This window comes from Urtica dioica, chromosome 4 (assembly GCF_054948205.1).
Source record: "Urtica dioica subsp. dioica isolate 48M chromosome 4, U.dioica_male_clone48M_v1_H2, whole genome shotgun sequence".
Lineage (NCBI taxonomy): Eukaryota > Viridiplantae > Streptophyta > Magnoliopsida > Rosales > Urticaceae > Urtica > Urtica dioica.
In genome coordinates this window covers 11,756,163-11,777,321 of record NC_142759.1, presented here as the reverse complement: position 1 = coordinate 11,777,321, position 21,159 = coordinate 11,756,163, and the positions used below count along the sequence as shown (strand labels likewise).

Genomic DNA, 21,159 nt, shown 5'->3' with positions numbered 1-21,159 from the left:
CAAATAATTATTTTTATTATACATATTTTACTCTAATCTTAAAACATAAAGGAGCAATTAAAACGGGTTATTTTACCATGTGAAAACTGAAAATTAGCATGTTGAAGGTTTTTAATGTGATGATTTGATAATGACATTTAGTGTTTTACTGCTTTCTGTTGTCAAATTAGAGAGTTTATAGTCTATCGATGTGTCGAAATTTTTTGAAATATCACACTCCATATTACATTATGCTTGCTCTTCAAATAATTAATAACGGTTTCCTTCTCGAGCACTAATTTTAAATTCTTTAACATACAAGCCAACTATGTTAGTTTAATATTCCAAACTTCAAGAAATTGCACGTAGCTATCTAACGTGTAGCGGAACTCCTTGGTCATCCTTTTTTATTTTAAATTTTTCGCAATTTATTTATTCATGTAACGTAAAACTAGATCACAAATCTTATCCCCCTAATAGATCACAAATTTATATATGTCCTATCAAATAAAACAAGAAATCAGACCTAGCCACTATTTGGATAATTATTCTTTGAATTCTTTTTCGGAAGATGAGTATTATTTACACATTTACAAGGGCTTTCTGTAATAAAACCCAAGCACATGTAGAAAGAATCTAATTCTAAATTTCAATATCAGGGTCAAGGTAAAAATTCTGGTATAACTATTTACTAGGAGCTCTCAGTTTGAACCAAACTCTTGGTTCCACTTTTCAAGCTCTTCCCATTTGCTTTTGTTTAAGCTCGGCCTGATAACACTCATTGCCTTCTTGAAATCGTCATACTTTAGCGATCTTACCTGGTTCAGAAACAAAAATGGTTTTATTAATGCAGAATCGACAGTTGACTCAGTGTCTGATACCACCTTAATTACTAACGGATAACCGTCCAAAAGATCGAATAATAAAGATACTCGAGCAAATAAAATTCTCTCGTCTTATAACTAATGAATCAGCCACATTTTAAAAGGCTACCTGATTTGCCTTGACTGTGAGAATGTTATCACCCAATTCTCTGATTGGCATCATCGCAGCTTCTTCGCACAGGGCTTGAAGATCGCTCCCAGAATATCCTGTACAAACGAAACTTAAATTTCCGATCAGCTCTGGTACGACTTGCATTTGAGTGACGAAAATAATATGAGCTTGATCCAAGAATAAATTGAAATGGTTGTTTTATATTCGATGAATTTTCCCTCTCAATATAGATCACAAAGAACTCCTTCCATCCTAAGTTGGGTAAGAAAAAGAGCAGACCTTCATGAACAGATAGAAACAAGATAGGATAAAGAGAGTGGCTTCCGTATAACAAGATAGGATAAAGCAAGTGCTTTAATTTTACAGTCTCAATAACTATAAACTAGCTTTCATATTGAAGTGAAAGCTCTTCAGAACATGCACCAGAATATCGGCATACCTTCTGTATCTCTTGCAAGCCTATCTACGTCTCCACCTAAACAATAAAGAACATCGTGTGAGAGATGAAAAACGGCATTTGAGTCCATGAAAATCACGTTCAACCCGAAAATTTAAATTTCCCATTTAAAAAAAAAAGTAGAAACAAACATAATTTACAGCAAATAAATGTGTTCTTACTGGGTAAGGAAAATGATTGGCCTTTCAGTTTGTGTCTCAGAAGAAGTTTCCTAAGTGCTGCATCTGGTAACGGCACATAGATTTTCTTCACCTGGTTCATCGATTCATGTTAAAAGTTGCAATACATGATTTTGGAGAAAATAACCATCGTGAATGAGAACATTCACTCAATCTCTGTGGCCTATAGTCTTAAATGGTAACAATAACCTCATAAATAAATCATATTATAAGTGAGATGTAGAAAATTTAGCTAGCTGGAAAACATACGTACCAATCTCCTTAGAACTGCATCGTCTAATTCTTGTGGCTTGTTTGTCGCGCCTGGAAGATTCATCAGTTAATAATGAGAAAACTCAAAAACAAACTATATGCACAATACAAACAAAATCATTATGCATATTTCCCAGCATTGTCTCTATCCCACTCGGCCTATTTGAATCAACGTGAACCCAGGACGACTTTCAGTTGCCTCAGATGTTATCTCAATTACTTGCAAACAGATAAAATATCAATGTATGCCCAGCCTGTGGACCTCGCCATCGAGTTTGTCTCAATGGTTTGCATATTGATACGGTAAAAAAATGACCTAGCAACTACTGTTGAAACAGATAGGTTTAGTTAGTTCTGTTATCATATTTGTTATTGCATTTTATCTCTTTATTTGGATAGGATATATTAGATTAAGTTCGTGTTAATTATTGTTTCCTTTGGTTTGTTTAGATCCTGGATATCACGGCTGTGTTAGATTTAAATCATCCCCGTCCAGTTTTATTTAGATTCGTTTGGATAGGTTGTAAACCGAATTAATCAGAAAATATACCAGATCGGATTTCTGCTGGAAACAATTAGTTTCCATAACATTTCAGCTAGCACCAGCATTCTATAAAAAAAATGCGTATATGTAAAAGTAATGAATGAGTATATGACATTTAGAGCAGTGAAAACCCAATATTTATGATAGCAGATGGTACTATTTGGCAGACCTAAAAGCACAGTTTTGATGCCAGACATCAAGCAGTAAGTGAATAAAGAGAGATGATCATAGTGCCTACAAGGTTGCATTTAGAAAAATAAAAAATAAAAAATAAATAACAATGGTAATGTATTTGTGCTGTTCTACAAAGCTTACCAATGACAATTACTAGATCGTTATTATTTGAAGTCACCCCATCGAATTGTATTAAAAACTCTGACTTTAACCTTCTGCTTGCTTCATTCTCATTAGCCTGTCTCGTTGACATAATACTATCAATCTGCAAACGAAAAACCTCGTCAGATAGTCCAAAAATGTAACTATCTAAGAAATCTTGGAAGACAGCCAAAAAGTTGTACGCTGGAACTCAAAGCTTCTTCATGAGTATAGCTAGCATGTAGCAATGGAGCTTGATTGAGAAGAAACAAATACCTCATCCATGAAAATTACAGAAGGCTGTCTGGATTTAGCAACCACGAAGAGAGTTCGTACAAGCTTTTCTGCCTCTCCCACCTTTTCAGTAAATAAATAAAAATGAACGGAATGGCTTTAAAGGTGATAGCGATGAGGAAATAAAGCTAAAGTCAGCAATTAGGATCAAGAGAGACACACCCATTTTGATGTCAATGAAGATGCAGAAACATTGAAAAAAGTTGCATCTGATTCTGAAGCAACTGCTTTGGCTAGCATGGTCTTTCCATTCCCAGGTGGACCAAAGAGAAGCAAACCTATAATGAACAAATATAGTCATAAAATAATATCAAATAATTAAATGTAAATATGGCAATATATCTACTGGACCAAATAATATACCCTTTTTAGTTCCCGAATCACTCATCCAAAAACATATTTACCTTTAGCCGGCCTCCGAAGTCCGGTAAACAGATCTCTTCTCTTAGTTGGTAAAATAACCATCTCCATTAGAGCTTGCTTAGCCTTCTCAAGACCAGCTGTGAAAAGAGCAACTCGAATACTTAAGGATATCACTTCAGCATAAAGGCATTGAAAGGGAAAACTTAAATAACTTGTATAAACCTAAATACTAAAATGTCTTACCAACATCTTCCCACTTAACAGAGGGACTCGCGTCGACTATTGAGGTGTTTATCATTTCAACCAGTTTTGCTTCATAGCTACCACCAGAGTCTTGCACAGGTTTCGTATTTGCATTGCTATTTGTTTTGCTACTTGCAATTGGAATTTTGCGACCAGGAAGAGTGGAAGTAGGTGCAACATATCTCTTAGTCTTTGGGGTCGTTGATACAGCAGTGGCTTTGGGAGCTGGAACTACATTGTTCTATTGGATCATTGAAAAAACTGATACTCAGATTCTCTTATATTGCAATAAAACCTGAATTTCTCTATTTCAACAGGAATCATTACATGGCTTCAAGTCTCAAATAGACACGAAAATAAATTTGACAACTTTAGATTGCACTTAGTTACTTCTACGTCTGTGAAACTCCATTTGGTCTTAAACACAACCGTGCTTCACGGAAGGAAGAGTAATGAGTTTAATAAAACTCTAAAGATAAAAATATACCTTATTTATAGATGAACCACCTGAAACATAAAGGGCATGAGAGGATAGAGTAAGTGCTTCGCTTAAATTGATATCAATTAGGAAACTTGCTAGTGTGAGTTAATCAGTGAGGAACACGAACCCGTTCTCTTAACTAATGCCTGTAATCTCTCAGATACTTGGTCCTGCCATTTCGATATCTTTGCGCGATAGGATTTAACCTTCTCTTGCTCTCTGTCACGTAGCAATATGATCATTCTCACAATCTCGACTCGATCACGTAGCAAAATGAAAACTGTTAAATCATCTTAGTTCTCTAATTATCACGATGTCTATAATTCCCCCAAACCTAGTTGAACTCAGAGATTATCCGATCAGTGTCACAAACCGCAATCGACACGGTCAAAAATTTAAAGACAAGTTTTTTTTTCTTCTCAATTATTCGACTCTATCTATCAGATCAGACATCACTAAACCACGCCTGATTAAACGATCTAATACCACTCTTCAAACCCTAGACTCGCCAAACACGAACAATCGACCACCGAGAATCCAATAAACGATATCAGACACCGAACCTGGATGCTATAAACGACGGCGTTGGAGTAGAAGTAGCTTCGGCGAGAACTCTCTGGGCGTTTCCATAGTGAGCGATCGCGTCGTCGACCAAGCCCCACTCCTCAGCCCTAACGGCCTTGTCGATCTCTTCTTTGGCCAATTCGAAGTAGCTTTTGAGCTTGTAAGCGACGCGCTCGTTTGAAACCAAAGCTCCGGTTCCGACTTCCATGGCCGGAGAATCGGTCGGAGGGGTCGGGCTAGGATCGCCGGTGGTGGGCAAGATTGAGCTGAGAGAGTCGACGAGGCCCTTAAGAAAGCTCATGATCGTGGACACGCATACTGGTTTTGACGAGGAATTGGTAATTTGCAGAGGAAGTTTATTTTCTGGTCCTTGCCGGGAAAATCACGCTACTTTCCCGGAAAAATGTGATCCTCCAAATTGATATTTCAAAACTTTTCATTTAGAAACCAAAATGTTCTCAAGTTTCGCCAACTCGACTAAATTTTATGTTTTGAATTGAAAAAAAAAATAGGGTGAATTAGCCTACTAACCCAATCAACCCATCTTTGTTGTTAAGGGAACAGTCCAAGTTTGAATTAATTAAGAGAATAGTTCAAATAAAATTTCATTCCATTATTACCCTCATAATCCAAAACACTCGGAGGATCAGGAACGTCACGACGGCGACGAGGACAACGAACACAGCGGCATTGAGGAGCGAGCTTTCGGGCTTCTCGGCAACGGTGTCGGAGGGGTTCTCGGAGTAGACGAGGTTCGCGGCGGTGCGGATCGGGGTCTCCGGCGATGGATTGGCGGTGGAGTAGACGAGAAAGACAATGCTGTGGAATAAGCGTGTTTTCGAGGGATTTGTGGTGTTGGACACATTCGCATTCTTCTTCTCGCTCTTTGCAATTTCGATCAACTTATACATACCTCTGCTTGTTCGTGTTTTTGATTCGTTCTACAATTTCTTTTTGTTTGTTGATTCGGTGGATTTTTCCTTTGTTTGTTGATTCAGTGCTAATTCGCAAATCAGTTAATTAATTAAATGACTGAATTGAGTTAGGTTAATTAATAAACTGATTGGTTGAATTAAGAATTAGCGTAGGTTCTGATTTTTTTTTTGTGAGTAAAGTTAATTTACTAACTGACTGAATTATGAATTAGGTTAATTAATTGAATGATTTGAATAGGAACTGACTTAAGTTCTGATTTTTGTAAATTTTTTGTGAATTTCCAATCCAAACATTCAGTTAATTAATTAACCTAACTCAATTCAGTATGTTAATTAATTAACTGATTCGCGAATGGTATAATTGTCTGCTAAGAAAAAATGAGATATTTTCTTAATTAAATGAAACTTGAGCTATTCTCCTAATAAAAATTGTAAAATGGGTAGTGATAACAAATTTCAATATAAAATAAGAATTTGTCACAATTAGTCAATATTTTTAAGATTTTAGTCAAAACTTTATTTTATTAATAAAACAATTAATTAGACCGATGTACTTTAATTTACTTAAAAAAGTAGATTATTGAACTTCTGGCTTAATTGCCTCAATATAAAATTAATCCTAACTCTTTGTTTTTCTTTTGTATACTTCAAACTAAATAATACTTAAAACTAATAAATATGAAAATTATCAATAGTTTGTCTAAAACAAATAAAATAATATAAATTACAAATATATATGTTGATGTTTGAATACGTTTTCTAGGAAAAAATATTAACAGTATTTTTTGTGATTAATTGAAATGCGCGATTTAATTTCTAAGCTATGGATTATGGATAATTTACAAGAAACCCCCCCGAACTCTTACTCGATTAACGAAATGCACCCTCAACTCGGATTTTCAACAAAAATTACTCCGAACTCACACTTGTGTTGAATTTTGCCCCCTCCGTCAATTTTTTTCACAAACTGTTAAAATTTTGATGACGTGGAGGTCACATGAAACTTAAAGCATGTGCAATTATCAAAATACCCTGAGTTCTATTATTATTATTATTTTTTTATATATCTATTATTATTATTATTATTATATTTTAATAAATAAAAAACGTTAAAGAAAAACGAAAAATATCTCTGAGAGTCTCTTCGTCTCTCCATCGCTCTTCAAAGCCCAGCTCACAAATCCGATCAAATTCTCGACAGAATTTGGGGGTTCCAATGACACTCACCGCGAGCTCCTCGTCCGGATCGGAGTCAAGAAAACGACGATGGCAGTCATATAATTGAAGATGACGCAGTAATGGCTCCAAAGGACGCGAACTGTTCGTCCGAAGTTCGATCGAGATTGAGAGACTTTGTAAGGTCAGAATCTATGTCAATTTTGCGCGAGTAAGCCCAGAAGTTTGTCGACTAGAAGGTTCTGGACTTCAAATTTCTCGTCCAAACTTTCGCTCTTTCAGGTGATTTTCAAGTAAATCATATCCAGATCGATGATCGATGCAATTTAAATCTTGAATTAGGAATAACTAAAATTTTAAATTAGGAATAGCTAAATCATATCCGTGTTGCCTAGCGATTCTGCAGAGTTGTAAATGTCGGTGACGAGAGTGTCAGAGACGGCGATGACGTCCTCCACCGTGGACTCCAGCCTCGGGAACGCCTCGCGGACGCATATCGCGTAAGGTCATCGCACTCCCAGGAGGTCGCTCGCCGAGACCGGCGTATCAGCCGCGGGAGGGAAGTCAGAGATTTGGGTCCTTCTCGGCGGACCAAAATTTGGATATTTGTTTTTCTCATAGAGGTAAAAAGCCTTGACCTTAGTGTGGCCATGAATCTGTTGTTGTTCGTAGTTGAAATATTTATGTGGTGTAGATCTCTTCTCTAACAATCGTTGTTGAAAGAGCAGGGTCTCACATAAGTTGGAAACAGATGGAGGTGGTGAAAGAAGTGCGGTGATGGAAGAAGATGAGGAAGAATTAGATCTATATATTTTTTTAATTATTTTTTTCTAATGTATTTGGAGATTCAGAAGAGTATAATAATAATAATAATAATAATAATAATAATAATAAATAAAAAAGACCATTATAACCTCAATAAAGAGTTCACGTGCCTAAAACGTGCGAATCTCATGGATGGTAACTGATAAACTTTGACACAAGTGCAAAAGTCAACACAAGTGTGAATTCAGAGTAATTTTTGTTTGAAAATCCGAGTTGAGGGTGCATTTCGTTAATCGAGTAAGAGTTCGGAGGGGGGGGGGGGGGTTGTTGGATTTGCTCACAAATATTATAAGCGAAAAAAATATAGATCTCATATGTTAGGCTACGTAAAGGTAAGATTGATGAGTTCGTTGAAGTATAATAATCACTTATATATGTGTTAGTTCTCTCTCCATAATACCAATTGAATTTAACAGAATTTACTTTAACCGTAAAAGGGATATGATATGAATTGAATGTTACATAATGGTTAAAAAAAAGGTTGGGGGCTTCATATGCCAAAAAGCCATAACACAAAAGCTGTGACACACGAAGAAAGTATGGAAGGCAACAAACAAAACAAGTGGCACCATACAAAAACAATCGTCAAACTCACACTTTCCTTTCTTTTGTCATCACTCTAATAATTTAATCGCCTACTACACTTGGCTCATAGTTCTTCAGATCGGAGCGCTTTTCCTTTCTTAAAAAATAAAAATAAAAATAAAAATGAACGTTTACACTTTCCTCTCCGCGATCTTGGCACTAACATCGATATCAGTAGCGATCATCTTTGTGGCCTTGGCTTACTTGGCCATTAAGACCTACACAGGCAAGTCAATCACCGACTCTTCTTACCCTCCCGTGAAAGGCACGCTCTATGGCATCTTGTTCCACTACGGCCGTGCGTACGATTACCAGGCCGACCTCGCCGCCGATTCGCCGACGTTCCGGCTCCTCAAAACGACGGCGAGCGAGGTGTTCACGGTGGACGTTCGGAACGTGGAACACGTGCTGAAAGGAAGCTTCGAGAGCTACTCGAAGGGGGACCAGAACGTTGAGTTGGCGAGAGATCTGTTCGGACAAGGGATCTTCGTTGTCGACGGCGAGAAGTGGAAGCAGCAGAGGAAGCTTGCGAGCTTGGAGTTCACGACGAGGATTCTCAGGGACTTTAGCTGCGTCGTCTTCAGGAGAAACGCCGCCAAGCTCGCTACCGTCGTCCATGGATTCTCTGTTCAGGACCAGGTTTTCGATATGCAAGTAAGATTCTTTATTTTTCAGTTTCTCATCATTTTTATATGACCTTTTTTGTTTTTTTTTTTTGTTTTTTTGGCAAAATTTATCACTGAATTCTTATGGACTGACGGTCCACAGATTTTCTATGAAACAATAAATTCATTATCTGAAACATAAGAATATTAAAATGATATCATGAATCTCTCACCGGATTGTTGAGATCATTTATCAATCGTTGCAGTTGTCTTCTTTCTTTCTGCTTGATGATGCATTTAACTAAAAATTAGGTAACTAGCCGCCTTACATTTAATGTATTTATCCATGCCACCTTATAGCGTAAATGTTGGTCCGTATTTTTTTTCTGGTGATAGATGTGGTTAAGCACATCCCCCAGGAAAGATTCTTAATTTTCTGTTTCTATTTTTTTTATCATTATTTTTAGTATCCAAGGTTGGTATGACTTTTTTTTGAAGGAAAGACTCAGAGGTTCATTAATCAACCAAGGAGAGGACCACATCTCGGTCACTACAAGCCTTCAGCCACGCAGGGCTGTCAAAAAAATGAAACTCAAACATAGGGGAGTCTAAACATTTTTTAGCAATACAATTGGCGACCTCGTTGCAGCAGCGAGGCACCCAGGAACATAACAGAGAAGGAAAAACAACATCCAGAAAGGAGCAGATGTCGGCTATAACTGCACCTTGGAGCCCGAGCGTGTGTCTACCGTTAACCAATTGCACCGCCCGTTGACAATCAGACGCAACCGCCGAAATCTCCCAGCCGTGGTTTTGGGCAAACCTCAGCCCCTCTCGAATTGCTCTGCACTCTCCAGTCAGCGCTGAATCCACGTCCCTGATCCCCAGGCCCATGGCGCCCACAACCGCTCCGCAGTGGTTACGAATAACTCCCCCGATCCCAGCCCGTCGGGTCTGCGCGTCCCACACCATGTCGACGTTCAGCTTCAGCGTACCAGAGTGTGGTCGTACCCATGCCTTCGGAGCTGTAGTCGGGTTCCTCCCATCAAGCTCAAGTTTGCGGGCATGAGACTTGAAGCTTGTAAGCCAGCACACCACATCGGAGACCCAAGCTTCAGGCGGTTTGATGGTGTTCTCAAAAAGGCGGATATTCCGATCAGACCAAATTGCCCAAACCATGCCACTAAAGAGCTCCAGATCAGCCGTGGAGAGACACGTGAACGCGCGAAGACAAATCTCCTTGAAAGGCATGGCTTCGGTTTTCCCCACCCACCGCCACAACGACGACTCTTCCAGATCAGCTGAGCCCTCTCACAGGTCCAAATAGCGTGCACAGTACTTTCCGGAAGCTCTCCGCAAAAGGTACAAAAAGGAAGACACGACATACCTTTGCGCCTCAGTTCCCCATACGTAGGAAGGGCTTCAAACCAGCATCTCCACAACAAGTGCTTGATCTTTGGTGGGATATTGAGGCTCCATAGCACTTTCCACCACGTAGGTTCATCGGTCGATGAGCTCGACGGCCCTCCGGTTTCATCTCTCCTCGCTAGGCGATAACCCGAGCGAACCGAGTACAGCCCATTATCCTCGTAGTGCCACACCAGCTGATCTCGTGAACCCTCTTCCCCTAGAGGAATATTAAGCACAGCTTCCGCATCGTAATGGGACAACATAACTTCGATCAACCCGCGATTCCACTGCCCATTCGTCATAAAATCAGCCACTCTCCACAGGAATCCATCATTTGGCTCCGGCGTAATCAAACAAAAAGCCCCCGCTCTTGGAAGCCAAGGATTCGAAAAGGCCCGCAGATCCCCCGCTCCGACTTGCCACCGTAGACCCCGTCGGACCAGGTCAAGACCCCAAAAGAAGCTCTTGCATAAGTAGGAGAAGTGGTTCTTACACTCTGCATTCAGTGCCGACGAGTTGGGAAAATATTTGGCTTTAAGAACTCTAGCCATTAAACATTCCGGGAACCGGATAACCCTCCACGCTTGACGGGCCACGAGAGCTTGGTTGAAAACGCCTAGATCCTTAAAGCCGAGCCCGCCTTCGCCCTTCGGCTTAGCAATGAGACTCCACCGTTTCCAATGGATAGTTTTTTTGTCTTCCGAGCCCCCCCACCAAAACCGACTGATCAAGGAGTGGAGTTCATCAATGAGCGTCGCGGGAAGCTTGAAGAGGCTCATAGCATACGTCGGAATCGCTTGCACTACAGCCTTCACAAGGACTTCCCGGCCGCCCGCTGAAAAGAGTTTTGCCCTCCACGCGCGAAGTTGTTTACGCACCCGGCTCGTGATAGTACTGAAAACCTTCATTTTACTCTTCCCGATGCGGGCCGGCAATCCCAAGTAGCTCTCCAATTCTTCCGTAACCGGGATGCCTAGGACACTGGAAAGCTCTCCCACCTCTGCCTCCGGAATATTCCGAGAGCAACAAAGAGCCGATTTTTCCAGATTTACCACTTGTCCAGAACCCCGTTCATACACCTTCAGAATGTCTTGGATTGCAAGGCATGCTCGAGGATTAGCAACGCAAAAAAGAATACTGTCATCCGCAAACAAAAGATGGGAGATCGAGGGGGCCGCTTTACAACATGCAAAACCTCTCAACAGTCCAAGGCGTTCTTGTCCTCTAATTAGCGCTGAGAATCCCTCCGCACAAAGAAGGAAGAGATACGGCGAAAGCGGGCACCCTTGACGAAGACCCCTCTTTGGCACAAAGGAGCCCCCGACCCTCCCATTGATAACCACCGAGAACACCGGGGAAGAGATGCACTCGAGAACGACCGCCACCAGCCTCGGCCCGAATCCGATTCTCTCCATCATAGCTCTAATGAAGCCCCACTCAACCCGGTCGTATGCTTTACTCATATCCAGCTTGAGCGCCAAAACCCCCGTCTTCCCTTTAGTTCGCATTCTCAAAGAGTGAAGAAGCTCGAAGGCTATCGTGACATTATCCGAGATAAGACGCCCCGGGACGAAAGCACTTTGAGCCTCAGAGATCACTGCCGGAAGAATTCCTTTGATCCGATTGGCCACCGCCTTCGTAACTAGCTTGAGGGTCACATTACACAAACTTATGGGCCGGAAATCGACCACTCTCTTAGGATTTTTTACTTTCGGGATAAGAACGACATTGGTCGCATTCCAACCTTTGGCACTCTTCCCTGAATTGAGGATACCTAGGCACTCCTCACGCACCGTCGGACCCACCACACTCCAATTATTTTGAAAGAACAACGCATGAAAACCATCGGGGCCCGGAGCCTTCCGAGGACCCATAGCCCACAAGGCCCTATCGATATCTTCACTCGAGAACTCCTCCTCTGTCAAACCCCGGCTAGCCTCCGGCAGCCTAGCAACGTCCTCTCTTGTGATCATGTCGAAATCAGCTTCGGTCGCGCCATTCGTGCCATAAATGCCTCGAAAATACCGTTCAAACACCTCTCGGACCTCCACCTCCGACGTGACCCAAGATCCCCTTTCATCAAGGATTCCCCTAATGGTATTTTGGCTCTTCCTCCTCGAGGCACTAGCATGAAAGTACCTCGAGTTCTTGTCACCGCCCTTGAGCCAATCCACACGAGCACGTTGCTTCCAATGGTACTCATCAAGGAGGATCAGAGTCTCCAGCTCGTTCCCTAACCGTTTCGCCTCCCTGCAATTAGCCGGAGAACATACCTCATTGTTGATCTGAGCTATCCTCGTCGAGAGATCTTTAATTCGCCTCTCCCTGTGCCCGAAGGATGTCCTGGCCCACTTCGTCAGAGCAACCCGGCACGAATCCAGCCCTTTGGTACATTTCTCCATCCCGGTACAACCCATGGTCTCCTCCCAAACTCGCTTGATGACCTGCCCACATTCCTCGTTGGATAGCCATCCCGGTTCGAAAGCCCACCGTCTCCTCGAGGATGAGACGCACCGAGTGACCGGGGGACGTGCCTCCGTATTGATAAGGATGACTCGGTGGTCCGAGCCCCAAAAATCCAGCACTTCGACAAACCCTGCCGGGAATAGTCTTTTCCAAGCCCGATTCGCACAAGCCCGGTCTAAGCGACATTGCACATTATGGTCACCACTTTGTTTGTTGTTCCAAGTAAACAGCGCTCCTTGAAATCCTAGGTCGCATAATCCACAATCCTCTAGCGCCTCCGCAAACCTAGCCATATCACTCGCACGCCGTCTCGCTCTACTAGCATGCTCAAAATCAAAGAGTACTTCGTTGAAGTCGCCAGCGCACAGCCATGGTTCCTCACCCATCGCCTGGATTCTTCGCTGAAGCTCCCAAGAAAGGTGACGAGAAGATTCATCCGGTTCTCCATAGAATCCTGTAAATCTCCATTTGCGACCCTCCCCGTCTCCCACTGATGCGTCGATGTGACCCTTGTTGTAGCTCCGAATGCACACTTCAACATTGTCGGACCATAACAGGACTAGTCCACCACTCAATCCTCTAGCATGGACCCCAAACCCGTTCGAAAAACCCAACCTCCATTTCAGTCTTTCCACCCTTACTCCTTTTAATTTCGTGTCCGAAATAAAAAGGAGGTCCGGGTTCCGCTCACGAATCAGCCTTCGTAAGCGGCCCATTGCCCGAGGGTTCCCCAACCCCCGGACATTCCAGCATATGGTTTTCATTGCGTCCGGTCAGCCCGCCTCTGGCCGGCCGAGGTTGGTATGACTTTACTTATGTAGTTTTAGTATTTTTATTTACAAAATTTCTCACTTAAATACTCATGAACTAATTAATTTCACCAACGACAGACAATATTATATATATTTATATTTTTTTTTATAGGAACAATTAAGTTAGAGTCCAATATTTTACTTTCCTTATAAAAAAAGTCAAAATTTCATTTTATCAAAAAAATAGTCTACTAAGTCGACCCTAATTTCTTTTATTTCGGTCTGGTTGAAATAAACTACATTAATTGTTTTAGTTAGTTTAATTTACTTTGGTCGAATGGACTAATTTTTTTAATAAAATGAAATTTTGGCTAGGATCTTAAAAAAAAAATTAGGGGATCGACTAATTGCAACAAATTTTTATTTTTTATGTCGGTCCACATATTTTATTTTGAAACAATAAATTCATTATTTGAAATATAAGAATATTGAAAGGGTAGAGTTATAGTCAATTTTTTTTAAGGACACATTTGCTGTCAATGTGGATTAAACTCACAACCTCCATTTTAATAGGTACCACTGCAGTTATAGTCATTTTGATTATGTTAAATTTGCGTAATTTGGTTTGATAACCCTAATGTTCATCGCCTTAAAATATTGGGTTTAATTGCACGTTCATAAGTAATTTGTGTTTTTTTTTTTAAGGAAACGCCAATTAATAATTAAAAGTACTTATTAATAAAGTTAACAACAGAAGAAAAAAACAAATTAACAATGGCAAATAGATAATTGCATGAGAGTTTATTGTTGATATTTGTTACTAAGAAACAACTTTTCAAATCTTGATTATAAAAAAACATCTACGTCAGAATAAACAAATTAACAATGGCAAATAGTTGTTAATAGAGTTAAGCGAACATAAAAATCAGAAGACGTGTTTATAAGTAAGTCGTAGTTAATAGGGTTTGCGAGCATGAACTGAAAAAAGAAAAAAAATTTCATAGAAAAAAAAAAAATATCTTCCAAAATTTGGAAAACAAAAATATATAACCCAACAATCAACATAAAAATTGAAAGAATAATTGATTCTTATAATTATGGAAATAAATAAACTATTTTATATTAATCGAATCAATTTCCTTAAAAATTTGACTTGAAAACCAAATAAGGAAGGCTTTATTGAAAATTTAAACTGATGAAAACAAATACAGGATTGTAACAAGAAAAAAAAAAACGCCTAAACAGTTTAGGCACATCATTCATGTGACTATTTCTCTTTATCAAATTGGAACGTTGTTGAAATTGCAGTTATTAAGTTTCAACTTTCAAGTAGCTTAACTAGTTATAAATTTGATATTGAAATGATAATACGAATCTCTCACCGGATTGTTGAGATTATTTATTTTCTAAACTGTTTTTTCTTTCTTTCTTTTTGCTTGATGAGACATAACTTTGTAAACTTATGCATATATGTATTTTTGATATATAATTGTGTTTGGAAGTTCAAATTTTGATTTTTTTAAAATATATTTATACCCCTTTATTATTGTGATAGATGTGGTAAAGCCTTCATCTATCACAAAGAAAATAGAAAGGTGAAGACTTTAAGCACACCCCAGGGAGAGAAAAAAAGATTATCTACAATACGATAGTTTCTCTCTACTATCAAAACCTGTCCATCCAAAGTCTTCTATTCTCTATGTGATTAACCAAGATTTCTGTACTTGTTAGTCTAATCTGTAAAGCTGTAAATTGGGTATTAAAGCATGGCTGTTATTTCCATAGGATTTGCTAATGAGATGCACATTAGATTCCATGTTCAAAGTTGGATTTGGATTAGAATTGAATTGCTTGGAGGGCTCAAACGAGGAAGGACTTGCGTTCATGAAGGCATTCGATGACTCACACTATCTGGTTGGCTTGCGATACATCGATCCCTTTTGGAAGTTGAAAAAGTTTCTCAGAATTGGCTCTGAAGCCGCTCTGAAGAACAACATAAGACTCATGGATGAATTTGTGGGCCAACTTATCCAGGAAAAAAGAAAAATGTTCGAAGAGAGACGGGATTGCGTGAGTAATTCACTAAGTTATAATGCTTTTCTTGGTCTCCAAGACTCAAATAACGGACCTTTTTTTTCTGCTTTGAAATAGAATGAAAAAGAGGATATACTTTCAAGGTTTCTGTTGGAGAGCAAGAAAAATCCAGAGGAAATGAACGAAAAATATCTGAGAGACATAATTCTGAACTTCACGATCGCCGGCAAAGACTCGAGCGCAAACACGCTCTCGTGGTTCTTCTACATGTTATGCAAGAACCCGGTTGTACAAGAAAAAGCTGTGCAAGAAATACGAGATGTTCTCGGTGACAAAGCTGACGAGACCAACATCAAATCGTTCGTCGAAAACATAACCGATGAAGTGATCGAGCAAATGCAATATCTTCATGCAGCGTTATCAGAGACTCTGAGGCTATACCCTGTACTTCCAGTGGTACAAAACTATCACTTACATTTACAACTTCAATTTACGAAAACTAAGTCGCGTCTTGTAAATTATTGCGTTGTCTTTATACTAGTGGCATTCTGATTTATAAATTAGTTTTGTGAGCAAGTTGTTTTCAAGCATTTGATATATTTTTTTAAAATTTTAGTCTTTTCTAAAATAATTTTTTCAATGAGAAGCCTAAACTTAAAACATATTTTCAAACATAAATGAGTTGTTAGTGTTCAAAATACTAATAAAAAGATAAAAATAATATTGTAATCTAATCATAAAATTACTAGATTAAAAAAAAAAACAATTTCGGATTGTTCGTTAGATTGTGTTTTAATGTTTTTATTTATTTATTTATGTTTATGCGTAGTCTAATTCAGTCTTCTAAATGTTTGGTTCATATTCATTAGTACTATTATCGATTTATTAGGGTTCGAGGACCGCGGATAAGGACGATGTTCTTCCAGACGGGTTTAAAGTGAAAAAAGGAGATGCGGTGAACTATTTGGCCTATGCCATGGGAAGAAGAATCGACATTTGGGGAGACGATGCTCTGGATTTCCGCCCCGAAAGATGGCTCAAGGACGGGATTTTCCAACCCCAATCGCCGTTCAAATTCATAGCCTTTCATGTTGGTGTTTTTTTTTTTTTTTTTTCCTTCTAATATATTCTGTTTTTTTTTTTTTATAGGTTCTCTTTTTCTTTATTTGATATGGGTTGAATTGAACTTTTCAGGCTGGTCCTCGGATCTGTCTCGGGAAGGACTTTGCGTATCGACAGATGAAGATTCTTTCAATTGCGCTGCTCCGTTTCTTCCGCTTCAGATTGGCCGACGAATCGAAGCCCGTAACATACAAAATCATGTTCACTCTTCACATTAAGGGTTCTCTCTCTCTGTGTGCTGTTCCAAGGAGTAGTATTACAGTTTCATGAAATAGATCAATCCACAGGTCAAGCTAAATAGTAATACTCTCCAGAGTGACTATAATTTGTGTATATGCATTTGGATTAAACTCTCTTTTTTTAATTTTTTTTTAATTTTTTATTATTCTTAGTATGTTATTTGCTTTCTTTCACAGCTATACCACCTTTTGTAAATGATCCATGGTTGGATGTTTTAAGAGATCAGAATTTCCCACTTTCACTATTTCATTACTAGTCAACTGGACATAAAGTGATTAAGGCAACTATATTGGACTTGGACTTGATCACAGAGTTAGTCTCGTTTGTTAACAGTGCCACGTACTCAACCATTTGTTGATAGTGACTATCACCAACCCGTGAATTTTACTTAACCTAAATTAGGTAGAGGCTCAAGACTTCTATACTGAGTATGGGTTAAATAGTTAGAAAGTCATTACCAATTAATTGGGTTTAATGTGAACCATAATTAGATTAGTCTATAAAGTAAATTAGCGTTATGGTCCCTAATATACCAAAATATTAAACACACAATTTTCATTAATCCAATTTTGAGTGTAAGATCCCATTAATTGTATCCGGAAGTGTGGTTGGAAGATCATAGCACACTGTGGAGCCTCTCGTGGATTTCGACCTGAATATTTATAAAATTGTTGTTTTTTCCAATAACTGTTAAAGTATCATGAGGTTCTATCCTAAAACCAATTGACACTAAAAGGAGTAATTCATATCCTTTATAAGAAGCACAAATGATAGGATTGAACAACTGGTGCGTGAAGTTTGTAGAAACGGGTGGCCCAACATCGAGAATGAGTTTGACTCTGATACCATGTTAAAGTATCTTAGAATTCCATCTTAAAACCAATTGGCAATATGAGGAGTAACTCATAACCTTTATAAGAAGCACAAATGATACATTTCCAATCGATGTGGGACTTCCTAATAATAATCGATATGTCAAATTTATGAACACATTAACACAAGGGAATATAAAATCCTAATAAAATACTAAAAAGAATTATTTATTTGTAATAACCATGTCAATTTCTCTAACTAGGCACATGTTGAAGAAAGTATAACCCTTTTCTCAATCATGCAGTGTTTTCTTAAATTTGTTTTGGTTTTATGAAAAAAGAAGTTGAAATGTTGGAAAATTACCATGGTAACCCCACCCGGCTGCCTTCATGGAATGGAACTCCTTGAGAGCCTCCGTTCCAAAGCCTACGTGAAATAGGTAGAGGCTCCAGACTTCTATATTGAATATGGGCTAAATAGGTAGACTGTCATTACTAATTAATTGGGTTTAATGTGAACCCTAATTAGATTAGTCTATAAAGTAAATTAGGGTTGTGGAGTGGTCCCCAATATACCAAAATAATAAACACACAATTTTCATTAATCTAATTTTGAGTGTAAGATCTCATTTAACTGTATCCGGAAGTTTGGTTTAGGAAGACCATAGCACACTGTGGAGCTTCTTGTGGGTTTTGATTTGAATCTTTGTAAAATTGTTTATTTTTTCCAAAATCAACACAAAAAGTATAATTATGACTAATGTATTAATGAGACCCATAGATGTTTGTATGTCAATGATCCATAAATTAATGACATCTATTTATGGTGTTAACTATATTTTTCCTAATTATATTTTTAGTTTATATATAATAAATTCTTCAATTTTACTAATAAGTTCAATCCCCTCAAACCTATTGGTCCGTATATTCCCTTAAAAAAGACGGTTAATGATAATATTTTAAATATAAGTAGAAAAATTTCACGGATTAGGCCACTTAAAATGTTGGATTTACAATTTAACCAATGCTTTATATATGTTTAAAATCTAACCATATTTGATGATATGACCTCATTAATTAAATAGTGTTTTACATGACTGTCCCTAGTATTTTCATACGTTAATTTCATAAATGGTGATAAATGTCTAATTTACTAAAATGAACGAAACGTTGGTTAGTTCATTAAAATTAGAAAAATTAGTCGAACTAACCCACTTGAAACGTTGATATTGCAATCTAATCAGCGTTTTGTCCAAGTTTCTATTCTAGCAAAAAAATGATAATGTGGCTTAATAATGTACGGAGTTAATTACTATATTATCCTCTACTAGAATTTGGCTAACAAAACTTGTAGCCAACGTTTGATAACCCAAATTTTGCATTTAATACGCGTGATCTACTGTTGCATTTAAAAAAAAAAATTATTCGGCATCCTTCAAATTAACACGTTATTCATCCTTTTGAATGGTTTATTTTAGTCTTATTGAATTTTTTTTTGTTATCATTAATGTTGTCACTTTTACACGCATGTGACTATGTGCATTAATCAATGTTTATTTTGTTTCCTATATTATATTCATTCTGGTTAAACTTTCAAATTTGAATCAACCCGTGATGACGTTGTTGACTTTTAAAATCAATTATTATTTCTTTCATATATTATTTCATAAATGATTTTCCTTTTAAATATTCAAATTTGAATCCAAGCGTGTAAATTTCCTCAAACGTTGGCTACTGTTTTTTAGTTTATTTTAGTCCTAGTGAATCAAACGTTGGCTACTTTTTTTTTCTACTAATTTAAATCACACAAGGGTATATAAGGTGTTTCATAGCCGTAAATTTTAACAAATGGCTAGGTTACAAAGTTTATCAAATATGGACTAAAAACTAAAAACCACATTTCAAAATGGCTACGTCGTAGTTTGCCCTTAAATTATGCTTAAAATTGTGTAGATAGCTAGAATGTCCATATAAATAGCTGTGCCTAACTTGAAAAAAAAAGGAATAAAAAAAAAGTTTAGCTGTTATTGTTACATTTGTTTACAAATATTATAAATAATGTAATTTTTTTTTACTGGCTAGAGATAAAGATGACAAAATGATAGTTAAGTATGTAATTATTTTAGATGGTTAACGGTTAATTATTAATCGTTCGAAACAATTAAAAAATCAAATAATTGGCTGCTTAAGCCACGGAATGTGTAGCAATTTAAAATTGGCCAACCTTTCGTTAATATGCTGTAAATAGCCATATTGATTACGTGGCAGCTTATTAATTAAATTAAGTTTACACTTTTGCCCTTATTTAATTCGCAAAAACCGAATAGGGAAGTTTTCAAAATTTGAAATTTGAAATTTCTTGCAGATTTTGAAAATTAATAGCCCATTTATTGTTATGTTTTTGGAAGTTTTTAGCGTTGACTTTAGGTAATTAGTATCTATTTTCGTGGCAATTTATATGTATAAACTCGGTAAATATATTCTTCATTTATTGATATTATTTTGTCTTCCATATATTCATAATTTCCAGAATTTTCGTGCTCAAAATATTTCCAGAATTTTTTTCAGTTCAAATACACGATTTTACTGTAAATATGCTTTGTATTTACAGTGAATATACTGTAAATATGCTTTGTATTTACAATGATTATACTGTAAATAAGCTTCGTATTTACACGAATATACTGTAAATATGATTTCTATTTACACGAACATACTGAAAAAAAAAACTGTTCTTCGCGGAGTCCATAATATCGATCGGAACCTTTGGACGCAGATTCTTCTCTTCTCGGAAAATTCAAACAGGGAGCACGAGAGAAAAAAAAAAAATCTCTTGAATTCCGACGATTCTCTTTGATGAATACCTTCTCAATTTGATGAATTTTCACGGGGAATACCTTCTCAATTTGATGAATTCCGACGGTCCTCTTTGATTCCAGCCGAACTCCTCGTCAATCTCTTCTCGGCAACTCCCGGCGACTCCCCGGTCCGAGCGCGCGCGGGTTTTGGGTCCGCTCATGACGGGGTGTTTGGTGGTGGTCCGGTCGAGCGTTCTCTTCTTCCTCGAGCTCTCACTCCCTCGATCTCTCTGTCGGCTCTCTCTCTCTCTCTTAGCTCTCTTTCATCTTTCTTCTTTTTTTTTTTTTGAAAAACTATAAATGTGAGCGGTTGTGGTTAAGTGTGAACGCAGTTACACGGTTATAATTACCTCCTTGATATTCGCGAGCATTAATAACTAAATATTTGACTTGATTACGTGTAAATAGCCGATAGAAACTGGGCGGGAAAACAAAAGGATAGTCTAGTCATATTTTGGCTGTAAATAAATCCTCATGGCTATTTACCATTTATTAATAAAATGTGGGCTAAAAATAAATTGCATATTTTCAGGAGGCTATATAGCTTAATTACCCTTAAAAAATTGACCAATTAATTGTGATTTTTTTCAAAACGATTAACTAATTAACTACTATTTTTTTTTTGGTGGTTAACTATAAAATAGTCGATTAGAATTCATATCAACCGAACTA

The 21,159-nt window shown here is 37.9% G+C and overlaps 2 protein-coding genes across 2 annotated transcripts; one reads left to right on the top strand and one right to left on the bottom strand.

The window, feature by feature from the left end:
* Positions 1-515: 515 nt before the first annotated feature.
* Positions 516-5,147, bottom strand: LOC149400448 (AAA-type ATPase family protein). The gene is made up of 13 exons (XM_089613125.1): positions 4,667-5,147; positions 4,231-4,322; positions 4,110-4,129; positions 3,623-3,863; positions 3,421-3,516; positions 3,179-3,294; positions 2,999-3,079; positions 2,723-2,846; positions 1,865-1,914; positions 1,594-1,684; positions 1,415-1,450; positions 973-1,070; positions 516-797 (listed from the first exon to the last, which is right to left on the bottom strand). The coding sequence occupies exons 1-13, from the start codon at positions 4,966-4,968 to the stop codon at positions 681-683; spliced, it is 1,464 nt and encodes a 487-aa protein (XP_089469251.1). The 5' UTR covers positions 4,969-5,147; the 3' UTR covers positions 516-680.
* Positions 5,148-8,116: 2,969 nt separating this feature from the next.
* On the top strand, positions 8,117-17,051 carry LOC149400447 (cytochrome P450 704C1-like). Its single transcript, XM_089613354.1, has 5 exons — positions 8,117-8,842; positions 15,207-15,491; positions 15,573-15,911; positions 16,345-16,545; positions 16,650-17,051. The coding sequence occupies exons 1-5, from the start codon at positions 8,312-8,314 to the stop codon at positions 16,845-16,847; spliced, it is 1,554 nt and encodes a 517-aa protein (XP_089469480.1). The 5' UTR covers positions 8,117-8,311; the 3' UTR covers positions 16,848-17,051.
* The last annotated feature ends 4,108 nt before the right edge of the window (positions 17,052-21,159 follow it).